The sequence below is a fragment of the Pezoporus wallicus genome, unplaced genomic scaffold (genome assembly GCF_028554395.1).
Source record: "Pezoporus wallicus isolate ANWC-B61680 ecotype Strahan unplaced genomic scaffold, APGP_CSIRO_Pwel_v1 contig_12604, whole genome shotgun sequence".
Taxonomy (NCBI): Eukaryota; Metazoa; Chordata; class Aves; order Psittaciformes; family Psittacidae; genus Pezoporus; species Pezoporus wallicus.
In genome coordinates, this window is record NW_026638783.1 from 43,957 (window position 1) to 54,470 (window position 10,514).

General features: G+C 63.4%; 2 protein-coding genes across 3 annotated transcripts; both read right to left on the minus strand.

The window, feature by feature from the left end:
* Nucleotides 1–2,343: 2,343 nt before the first annotated feature.
* On the minus strand, nt 2,344–7,689 carry LYPLA2 (lysophospholipase 2). Its single transcript, XM_057412591.1, has 10 exons — nt 7,589–7,689; nt 5,774–5,879; nt 5,075–5,106; nt 4,410–4,475; nt 3,935–3,982; nt 3,667–3,737; nt 3,459–3,532; nt 3,214–3,315; nt 2,878–3,054; nt 2,344–2,691 (listed from the first exon to the last, which is right to left on the minus strand). The coding sequence occupies exons 2-10, from the start codon at nt 5,849–5,851 to the stop codon at nt 2,641–2,643; spliced, it is 699 nt and encodes a 232-aa protein (XP_057268574.1). The 5' UTR covers nt 5,852–5,879; nt 7,589–7,689; the 3' UTR covers nt 2,344–2,640.
* Nucleotides 7,690–8,037: 348 nt separating this feature from the next.
* Nucleotides 8,038–10,166, minus strand: PITHD1 (PITH domain containing 1). 2 transcript variants are annotated; one of them, XM_057412561.1, is made up of 6 exons: nt 9,972–10,166; nt 9,839–9,882; nt 9,656–9,733; nt 8,897–9,001; nt 8,386–8,494; nt 8,038–8,166 (listed from the first exon to the last, which is right to left on the minus strand). In XM_057412561.1, the coding sequence occupies exons 1-6, from the start codon at nt 10,158–10,160 to the stop codon at nt 8,065–8,067; spliced, it is 627 nt and encodes a 208-aa protein (XP_057268544.1). In that variant the 5' UTR covers nt 10,161–10,166; the 3' UTR covers nt 8,038–8,064. The 2 variants fall into 2 exon arrangements, with proteins under 2 accessions (XP_057268544.1, XP_057268545.1); XM_057412562.1 differs by lacking the exon at nt 8,897–9,001 and having other exon boundaries at nt 8,044–8,166.
* Between the last annotated feature and the right edge of the window lie 348 nt (nt 10,167–10,514).

The following is a 10,514-nucleotide window of genomic DNA, read 5'->3' on the forward strand; positions in this document are numbered from 1 at the left end:
CATGGCCTAAGCCCCAGGAACCCCCTTGATCCCCAACATCTACAGGGACCAAGCATATCCCAAGCCCAGCTCCCCAGGGGCAAGGCCCTGATGGCTGCCAGGAGCTCCCCCCAGACCTGTGCCTCTTTCTGTCCCCAGTGTGGTTTTGGGGACAAACCCTGTGCTCCAGAGGAGCCCCAGCCATAAGCCCTGGGCCCAGCTGTGCTGCACACAGCCCCCCTGCTGCCATGAGATTGGGCTGGGGCCTCCTTTGCTTCCACATTGCCTGGGGCAGCCACTTCCACAATCCCATTGCCAAAGGCTGCCCGGGAGCAGGCTCTGCTCCGCTGCCCAACATTGCTCCTATTGATCCCGGGTGCCCCCACCCGCAGCGGGAGCGGCGGTGCTGCTGCCCTTTGGCTCCGTAATTTATGTTCCTAAGTTATGAATGGAGCTTTTGAGCTGGTGGAAAATAAAACTTCCCTGCTTCCCAACGCGGCAGAACCAGCAGCCGGGGGCCTGGCGCCGGAGGGGCCACAAGCGACGCCAGCGCAGCTCTGGGAGAGGTTCACCATTTATTTCACCTTGTTTGTGACGCTGTGGAACACACACAAAAACCCCCAAACGTGGACGAGGAAGACAAAAAAAAAGAGAGAAGAAAAGAAGAAAAGAGCTGCACTGAGGAATGGCGAGGAGCTGTTCTCCCTCCCGCGTCCTCTGCATGGGAGGGGGAACCAGCAGGAATGCTCTGCCCAGGGGCCAGCGTGGCCACCGTGCTGTGCCCAGGGATGGCCACGGGGCCTGGGCCCCCGTGCCACGCACGGCTCCGGTTCACAGTCACATTGGTCAGTGCATCCATCCATCCATCCACCCACCCATCCATGCGCCAGCCCTCGGGTACCCTGCGGGGAGCTGCGGCCCCGTCCCAGCCCCTCGCACCCTCCCAGCACAGGAGGGGAGGACGCAGCAGCGTTAAACCAAAGTAGAAGCAGCAGCAGGACCGGACCCCAAGCAAGGGAAGAGCCGAGCTCCCCCCGCCACCAGCAGTGCGTTTGCTGGTTTAAGACTTCCTAAAGGGGGAAGGAAAGGAAAACCCACCCCAACCCAAAACAACCCCGGAAACCAACCAAGGCTGGGTCTGACGGAGCCGATGCTCCGCGGAGCAGGTTATTGCTTTGCGTGTCCCAGGTGGGAGGGCACGGCTGGAACGGAGCCCCCCACCCCTGCCTCCTGCAGCAGCCGGACGGGACTGGACCCTCCCGGCAGCAGGAGGGAGCAGGGCCCTGGGGCTGGGGCAGGTTGGGTGGTGTGTTCTGGTGTGGTGGGTACAGCAGTGCCGTGGGCTCAGCCCAGGGGAGAGGCGAGGAGAGGGGCAGCGCTGCTCAACAGCAAGAGCCCTCAGCCCTGTGGGATGGGAGGGGATGGCAGGAGCCCACCCCACGGAGGGGACATTCAAGGCCCAGGGGGCTGGTGGGGATGGTCCCAGCCAGGCCCTCATGAGAGAGGCCAAGCCTGGGCTGCAGCCTCCAGCTGGCTGGGCAAGGGAAGCCAGGAAAGCTGTGATTGTACAGGGAAAGGCCAACAGAGCCCCCAGGATGGGGCGCAGCAGCACCCCGGCATTAGATGCTGGTGAGATGATGGCTGGGAGCAAACCTGCTTCCTCCAGCTGCACCAGGAGCCGTCCCTGGGGACCGGTGGCCTCTTCTCTCCTCACCTCCCCCTCCCCGTGCCAGCCCAAGCCCCAAGGGAAGGAGAAGTAGCAGCAAGAGAGACTGAAGGATTGGGCTGGCACCGGGCGGGCTCCGTGGCAGAGCCACTCGGACGCTGGCTGTGAAGGGCAGCGCTCTGGGGCTCTGAGGACACAGAGCTGGGCTGAGGGAGGCAGGGACGGCTCCGGGCCCCGCACGGGGCTGAGGAGGAGATTGTAAAAGCAACAGGAGGAGGAGGTGATTATCTCCAGCAGGGCAGAGCTGCCCCGAGCCGACGGCTGAGGCTGCTGGGGAGTGTGCGTGTGCGACAGGGCAGGGGCCAGGCCCCATGCGAGGAGGTGCAGGAGCTGCGCGGACCTGGCTGCAGCCCCGGGCCGTGGGGCAGCCCTCGGTGGTACCAGCCCAGAGCGGAGCCTCGAGGGGTCCCCATGGGAGAGTCCCGGGTTCCTGAGCTCCAACCCAAAACCCGGCACTCGCCCGAGCGGAGGGGATGGGCTGAGGGCAGAGCGGGAGCAGAGGGTGTCCCGGTCCTGCCCTGCAGCCACCCCACTCCTCACTTCCCACTGCACCGGGGGCACGTCCCACCCCTAATACTGGTACAAAACAAACCAAACCCAAGAGGAAAAGCTCACGCGCACCGTGCCGGCCCCGCACACCGCAGAGCCTGACCCGGGGGAGCCAAGGGATGGGGAGACCCCCCCCAGAAATCGCTCAGAGCGAGAGAAGGAGAGAAAAGGCCGCTCAAAGACTCGCCTTAACTCCAATCTCAGCTCCGAGAGCAGCAGGGAGAGACGAGCACCCCCGGCCGGAGAGGATGCGGTGCGAGGAGACGGGGAGAGGCGGGATGTGCGGAGGGGGCCATGGCTTCCGTGTGCAACGGGCAGGTCACGGGGGAAGGATCCGCAGCTGCAGCCTCAGAGTCCTTCCCTGCCACAGTCTGGATTGGCTCCGCTTAGATCCGGGGCAGCAGCTTCTCGATGAACTCCTTCACTGCCATCATCTCCTGCAGAGAGCAGAGCCCATCACTGCGAGCACAGGGCCACGAGGGCTGCGCAGCCTCCCCGCGTTGAGTCCAGGAACAAACACATCCCACATCTCCTGGACTCCGCATTGTCCCTGTCCTGCCTCACCCACCATGCTGGGATCAGTCCCAAAGGTCCCGTCCCCTCTCTCTGCCCGAGGCACTGACCTGAGGACAGGAACTGTGCATCACCCCGGGGTAGGTTTTGAACTGGACCTTGGTGGGGGTGACGACAGATTTCAGCTTCTCAGCGGTGAGGGCCCCGAAGCGGACGGGGATCATGGGGTCCATCTCCCCGTGGCACTGCAGGATGGCAATGTCCTTGTTCACACCGTTGTTTGCTGCCTGCAGCGAGGAAGGAAGTGCTCAGGAGAGAGAATACACAGCAGGGAACGGGGCCAGCGCTCTGTCTGCATCCCTGGGCAAACCGCAGCGAGCTCCAGATGGGAAAATCCCCCCCCCTTCCCAAGCCCTCCCTATGGACACGTGTGGAGCGCGAGGTACCTGCGGGAAGGCTTTGTGCAGTGGGAGCCAGCAGCTGAGCGCCACGATGCCGGCCAGCTGGTGCTGGCAAGTGAGAGCCGTGTACAGCGACAAGGCACCACCCTGCAGGGAGGGGGGGAAGCTCCATCAGGGATCCAGCCAGGATCTGCAGCCCCGGTGTGCCCCGAATCCAGCTGTCTCCTCACCACCCATCTCCTCTTGGAGGGGCCCCAACCCTCAGCCTGCTGCCCAGCAGCCCCGCTCACCTGTGAGAAGCCCCCCAGGATGATGCGGTTGGGTGGGATCCCGTTCTTCATCTCGTGCTCGATAATTGCTTTAACTGGAAGGAGACAGCGGGTTGGGATCACAGGGGAACAGAAAGGAAGGAGAGGTGGAAGGAATGCACCCGCTTCCATCCCAGTGAGGGAGAGGCACCCAGGAGCTCAGTGCTTCCCCCTCCCCAAAGCTTCTTACTGTTTTCTGCAGCTTTCTTGATTCCAGCTTCATCCTCAGGTGCATCCGGAGTCAACCCCATGAGGTCAAACCTGGGAGAAGCAGCAGGGTCAGCCCCATACTTATCCCAACACAGAGTGTGGGGAGGAAGGAGCTGGGTGCGCTCTGCCCTCCCCCTGACTCCCACAGGGCGGTGCATTTTGGCCCTTCAGTGCCCCCCATCCCTCTCACCCTCCAAAACATCCCCCCAAAAAGGGTCCCACCCACCCCTGCCACCCCAAGTACTGACCACGAGGGCATCACCATCTTCATGTTGAGGGTCACAGGGATGCGGGGCCTGCAGAGGGAACGGTTTGGGTGGTTTAGTTCAAGTGCAGGAGAAGCAATGCGGAGCCAAGGGGAGCGGGGTGACCCTGCTGCAGGGCCAGCAGCAGATCAGTGCCACCAGAGCCAGCCCAGCCCAGGGGGAAGGAGGAGGAGCTCCGGTGCTTTTGGCTTTTAGAGCCACCAGGGAGAGATGGAGGACAGGAGGAGGGAGAAAAGAGCCTCGGAGCAGCAGCTCCGGTGCTCATCAGCTCTGTGGGGACCACTCTGCCCGCAGAATGGGGCCCTGCGTAAACTGCCCACAGCAGGAGAGCAAACCTCACTGCACAGCCCCGGGGGCAGGTCAGGGCACAGGCCACCCATCCCCAAACAACCCTGGCAGCATGAACGGGTGCCAGAGCCCACCCAGAGCCCTTCCCAAAGCAAGGCCAAGCACTTACGCGTGGGGGCAAATGTATTTCACATAGGGCAGGCGGATGGAGGAGAGCGCATCAGCCCAGCTGTGCCTGTGGAGAGAGCAGAGCAGAGGAGGGAGTCCATGCCTGCCTCAGCACTCAGGAGGATGCTGGTGAAGGTCAGGGGCTCCCCAAGGACAGGTTTTCTCCAAGGCTGCTGCTCCCCTGCCCCTGTTGGGATGTTATTTCAGCAGCTCCTGCCCACCCCGGCAGCCTGAATCCCATTGTGGACCCCGGCACGCACCTCCCCTGCAGCAAGGCAGAGGCAGCACACAGAGCCCTGCAGCTCTGGCAGAGGAGCTGCCATGAGCAGGAAGGGAGGGAGAACGTCCTGTGCTACTGCTGTTATCTCTCACTGTCCTCTAAGGCGGCCTTGCCCATCAGAGAGATGCACTTGCACAGTCCCTGCCCATCTGCCAGCCCTCGCAAGGACTGGAGAACCACAGCACGCATCTGCCTGCCCGAAAGCAGAACATCAGACCCTGGGGGGGGGGTGCTGCCAGGCTGCTGGGATCATACATATTCAATGCACAGAGCTCTGGAGCATGGCACAGGCTCGAAGCCCTGGACAACCCCCGGAGCTGCCCTTGGCTACAGCAGCACCAGGGCTCGCAGCCAGCAAACCCCAAGCCGGCGCCAAGGATACTCACCCCGTGTCTCCAAGGCCATGTAAGAAAATGACCTGTTAAATTAAGCAGAGAAACAAAGGAATTAGCTGGGGGAGAGGCAGGGCCGGGCTCACGGGGCAGAGGCAAAAGGCTGCTTAGTCACTAACTAGAAGAGACTCCAACAGGCAGACAATACCTGATGCTAATGATGTGTCTCGGCACCTTTGAGCATGATGGATGGGGAGGAACAGGCACATCTCTGTGCCACAGAGCCTGCTGTCAGAGCCAGCTCCGGGGGTGCCACAGGCCAAGGAGCAGTGGAGCATCCCACATGCTGCATGGCACCATGGAGAGCGGAGCTTGCCAAGGTCTCACACAACCCAGCCCCATGGGCCCCATCAGGGTTAGGGCAACCCCTAAGCCACGGGGAGCAGAGGATTTTCTTTGGGGGGATTTGCCTTTGAGAGCTTAAACAGCCAAATGAGACCTGACTCTCACTGCCTTCCCCGCATGCTAAGCCCATGCTGGAGCAAGCACCAGAAACAAACAGCCCAGCCCAAAGAGCAGCTCCTTTTCCCCAGCAAGACAGGACCTCGCTGGTCCCGCATCCCCTCTGATGCACATCCATAATGCCGAGGGATCGCCGGCTCCGCTCCCAGCTCCTCTGAGCCCCATGGGAATAGCTGTGATCCTCAAGGCTGCCACAAGGGAAGAAGCCAACGCGAGGAGCCTGGTCCTTACCGCGGCCGTCTCCCGCTCTGCCCCTGAGACAGTCACTGCGTCAGCGAGGAGGGGGACAGACATGTTGTTACCACACATACACCGAGAGGGACTCAGACACTGGCACCTGCAGGACAGAGCGACAAGGGTAAGGCAGGAAAAGAAACTCCTCTCCCCCTGCCCCGGCAGCTTTTTGCTCCAGAGGGACCAGGCGTTGAGGGGAAGATTAAAGACTACAGGAGGGCTTTGATGTTTAAAGCCCTTGGGGCAGCCCCGCTCTGTTGTGGGCCCAGCAAGGCTGGAGAGGCAGGAAGCAGCAAACACTTCCCCTGCTGCAGCACCACCAGATGCGTGCGAGCAGGGATGAGCGTGGGGAGCGTTAAAATTAGCTCTTGCTGTTACACCTCAAAGCCAAAGTTGTTCCTGCGATGGTAACGGCGTGGGCAGAGGGTGGCCGGGCCGCGCGCAGCCTCAGCATCTCCTCCCCGCTGTGCCCGGAGCCGAGGAGGAGCCTGACCCACATCTGCTCGCACCGCGAAGCAGGAAGCAGCAGCAGCGCGGGCTTTACAGCCCCAGTGGAAGGGCCAGCCCTCTTTTATGGAGCGTTTAGGGATAAATCAGAGCATTCAGACGCTGGCCTGAACCCAGCCCTGTGCTGACACCCAGAGCCTGTGCCCCCCCCAGGCGATGGCATCCCTGTCCCCCCTGCTGCTGTCCCACGGCTGCTGTCCCCATGGCTGCTGTCCCCACTGCTGCTGTCCCACGGCTGCTGTCCCCACTGCTGCTGTCCCCACTGCTGCTGTCCCCACTGCTGCTGTCCCCACTGCTGCTGTCCCCACCACCACCACCACCTCCTGCAGCACCACGGTCCGGCTGTCACCTCGCAGACCACGCTCACTCCCGGGGCAGGCAGCTCTGGCAGAGCTGAAGTCCCCACGCACGACACCGCCTTTGGACACAAAACCCGGCAGCGTTCGCTCCCGGTCCGGCCCAGATCCCTGCTCCCCACGCGGCAGCCCCTGACCCCCCGCTTACCGCCCAGCACTGATGCGATCAGAGCGCGGTGACAGCGCTGCCGTCGCCCCACGGAGCACGATCCCCGCCTCGGGTCCGCTCCAGTCTCCCCGCCTCACAGCAAGCCCCAATCCCCACAGGGTTCGGATGGGACGGTGCCACCGGCACCCCGCCGCCAGGCTCACCCAACGCAACAGCCGCCTCCTCCCGCAGCCCGGCCCCGTTCAGTGCCGGCCCCGAACCGCGGGGACCAACGGGCTCCGGCGGCGCTCGCAGCCCACGTGCTCCTGTGTACTCCCGGGGCAACGCAACCGGCGGGGAACAGTCCCCGCCCGCAAACCCGGCTCCGGCGGCTCTGCCCCGTTCCCAAGGGATTCGCAGCCCCGAGGCCAAAGCCGCCCCCCCCCCGTACCCGTACTGAGCCGGGGACCCCGAGCCCAGCCCCACACCAACAGCGCGGCCCCACGGCCCCGACTCGTTATTGAAGTGCCCCGGCCTCTCCCGCAGGCCCGGGGAGCCGGAAACCCTCAAAGCCCGCCTGAAGCGGGCCGGGGCTCGGCCCCCCCCGCGAGGAGGAAGCCGGGCTTTGGGGGTGATCCCCTTAGGGCCGCCTGCGAGCGCGGCCCCGGTACCGGCACCGCTCCCCCGCCGCGCCCACCACGAGGCCGGAGGGCGCCGGGACCCACTCGGGGCCGGAACCACAACGGGCGGGGGGGGGGGGGAGGGGTGTGAACGCGGAGCCCCCGCAGCTGCGCCCCCGCTGACCTCTCCCGCCCCCCCCGCCACCCCCCAGTGGTACTTCCCGCCCCCCCCCCCCCGCACCTCTCCCGCGGGCCCGGCGCGCGCTCTCCTCCCGGCTCCCCCTGACGCGCTCCCACCGGAACTTCCGGCCGCCGGGTCGCGGCGGAAGTGACGCACCGGCCGGCCCGCCGGGGGCGGCCATGATGGCGGAGGCGCTCTGAGGTAGCTCCGTGCACCGGGGAGCGGCTCCTCCTCCCCCCGCCGCACGTCCCGTGCCTGCCGCCGGCGAGGCCCCGAGCCCGGCCGCTGCCCCCCCCCCCCCCCCCCCCCCCCCCCGCACACACACCGGCTGGGACCCGGCTCCGCGCACGGTTTATTCAGTCAGAGAAGCACCGGAACCAAAGCGGAGCGAACGGCCGGGAGCCGCAGCCTCCGCCTGCACCGGCACCACGCACCCTCGGCCCCAGGCACGGCGCTGATCCCACACTGCGGGATGCAGGAGGGGTGGGTCCGGCCCAGCCGTTGTCTCTGCACCGGGGAGGCTCCCGGCGGCGCCGTCAGGAGATGAAGTGAGTCTGGGGGGTGAACTGCTCCAACTGGTGATCCGCGGGGTTTGCCGAGGCTTCGTAGTTGCAGATGGTGACTTCGTGGCGATGAGCCTGCGTTAACGTTAACCGTGTTAGGCCAAAGGAGGGCAGAATTCAAGTCCCTTCTAAAACACCCGGCTGGCCAGCGCTGAGCTGGGTCCTGCCATGCACCGGCCATCACAGCCCCCCCCCCCCCCCACTTCGTCCTCACCACCACAGCCCAGCTTCGGCTGTAATTTAAAGCTAGTTTTATGCTCTTAGCAGCGTTGTTCAACCTCTGCTCTTGCTCACCTCCATCCACTCTCCTTTCAGGCCTATGTAAAAGATCTTCGTTGTCTCTGCTCCGAAGTTCTTCGGGAAGTGGATGGAGAGGTGGTGAACATTGGAGAAACGGGCAATTCTGAAAGAAGACGCTGAAACTGGAGCTGTGTGGGCAGGATCCTGTGGTGCCAGCACCTCCCTGCACTGCGGCACCAAGGCACCGAGTGCGCCTCAGGCCTAGGAGCATGGACCCCAGGGTGCAGGAGCAGCTCCCCTCATGCGGCAGGGAATGGGGCGGCGAGGAGCTGGCACTGAGCCCGGGAGCAGGGACACAAGTGGGATGATGCCACATCCCGAGGAGTCCTGGCAGGACAGGCACGCTGCTGCTGCCTCTCACTTGACAAGGACAGGATGGCAGATTCCACTGTGAGCAGCGCTGGGATGCAAGGGAAGGATCTGCCCCCATCTAACACGTCCCTAAAGCCTGGTGGTGCACCCATGGGCCAGAGATAACATTCCCCCCCCGAGCCCAGTGTCGTACTTGGTGGGATACTCCAGCTCGCCTGCCGGGTCCCGGTTCAAGCTGAACGTTTGCTCTGGTTCCCTGGCTGCATCATCAAAGGACATGTGAGGAATGTTCCTGAAGCTGGGAAGAGAGGGAGGAAACCAAGGAAGTTATTAACATGCACGTCAGCCAACTGCCTTCCTCCCCATCCATTAGCACTACCTGGATTCTTCTCAATAATAAGAAACTGGATTTGCTTTGTCTTCTACGGGGGAAAATACCAACGCCACCACAAAGCATCATTCCAGAATACCCAACACCCTGAAGAAACAACAGGGAAGAGCGAGGAAAAAAGCTGGGGAGATGCAGATCTCAGCACGCTGGGGTACACAGAGCAACCAAGACACATGGAGACCAAAGGAAACCAGGACAACTGCCCCAGTAGAAAGCTGTAATTACAGCTACAGCCAGTGTTGGCACTTCTGCTCAGGAACCTCCATGCACAAGGTGATCCCTGCCAGTGCTTCACATCCATGTCTGTGGAGCACAGAGGACACTGTTGGCTTGATAAAGGCGTATTTCCACCCCCCACAAGCAGGAGCTGCAGAGCACTCAGTACTCTCGTTTCTACTGAGAAAGGGACAGTATTAATAAGGATTTTTGTCCCTTCGAGAGCCAGGCCCCGGGGCTCAGCACAGCCTGGTCCCCCCGCACTGCACACACTCACTGCTTTCATTAGCTACGAGGTGATCAGCTCAGTTGAGGCTAAGCAAAGCTCAGGCTGGTTTCACTCACAGCCTCATCTCTGCTGGGTGGCTCCCGTCGTCCTCTCCCATCACAATCACTCCTTTTAATTTCACGGTGCCCGTAAACCTGCCGGGAGAGGCCGAAGCGCCCGTTCCATCTCTGCTCCCCTCGGATCGGCCCCGCTTACGACGCTGCCGGCCGAGGGACGCGCAGCGCGGGGAGGGCACTTACGGGACGTTGAACAGCAGCTCCTCGTCATCGTCGCTCTCCACGAACTGCAAGGAGAGAGGAGCGGGTCAGGCCCGGCCCGCGGGGGCAAGAACGGGTCCCAGGGCCGCTCCTTCCCTCCTCGGTGCAGCCCCACCTTGGCTCGGTCGCCGCGCTCCTCCCAAGCTCTGAAGACGAGGGCACCGCTGCCCTCGCGGCGCTCGTTGAGGCACTGCAGGCGCTGCCGGTCGATGCGCAGGTAGAGCCCCCAGGCCGCGCCGCGCTCCCCGCCGCCCGCCGCCGCCTCCTCCCCGCAGCAGCGGCAGCGGCCGGGCCCGTGCGCCATCACCGCACCGCGAGCACCGCGCCTGCGCCGAGCTCCGCACAGCGCCGCCCAGCGGCCGGGAGGTGCTCGGTCCCGGTAAACCGGGTTAGGGGAAGCGGCGCGGCAGGACCCGCCTCTGGCTGCAACCGGGAGCAGCACCCTCCCGCGGGCACCGGTACCTAACACCGCTCAGAGACAGAAGAGAACAAGCAGGCAGGGTCCAGTGTTTGGCTTTTATTGAGACATGATTTTCGGCTTTTCATATAACTTATCTAATTAAAATATTCATCTTAGTTACCACAAAAAAAAGGGAACATAGAAAAGTGTATGTACACAGTTAGGGACCAAAATACAAATGCAAGTCAAAGTCACCCC

Bases quoted from the DNA above. Each gene is read 5' to 3' on its own strand.
- LYPLA2 (XM_057412591.1), bottom strand. From the start codon at position 5,851: ATGTGTGGTAACAACATGTCTGTCCCCCTCCTCGCTGACGCAGTGACT. The intron at 3,533-3,666 runs GTAAGAAGCTTT...GTCTCCTTCCAG, and splicing joins CAAGAAAGCTGCAGAAAACA to TTAAAGCAATTATCGAGCAC. The intron at 3,316-3,458 runs GTGAGCGGGGCT...CCCTCCCTGCAG, and splicing joins TCCTGGGGGGCTTCTCACAG to GGTGGTGCCTTGTCGCTGTA.
- PITHD1 (XM_057412561.1), bottom strand. From the start codon at position 10,160: ATGGCGCACGGGCCCGGCCGCTGCCGCTGCTGCGGGGAGGAGGCGGCG. The intron at 9,734-9,838 runs GTAAGTGCCCTC...CTCTCCCGGCAG, and splicing joins GAGCTGCTGTTCAACGTCCC to GTTTACGGGCACCGTGAAAT. The intron at 8,495-8,896 runs GTACGACACTGG...GTCTTCTTTCAG, and splicing joins GAGCTGGAGTATCCCACCAA to AATTGCCCGTTTCTCCAATG.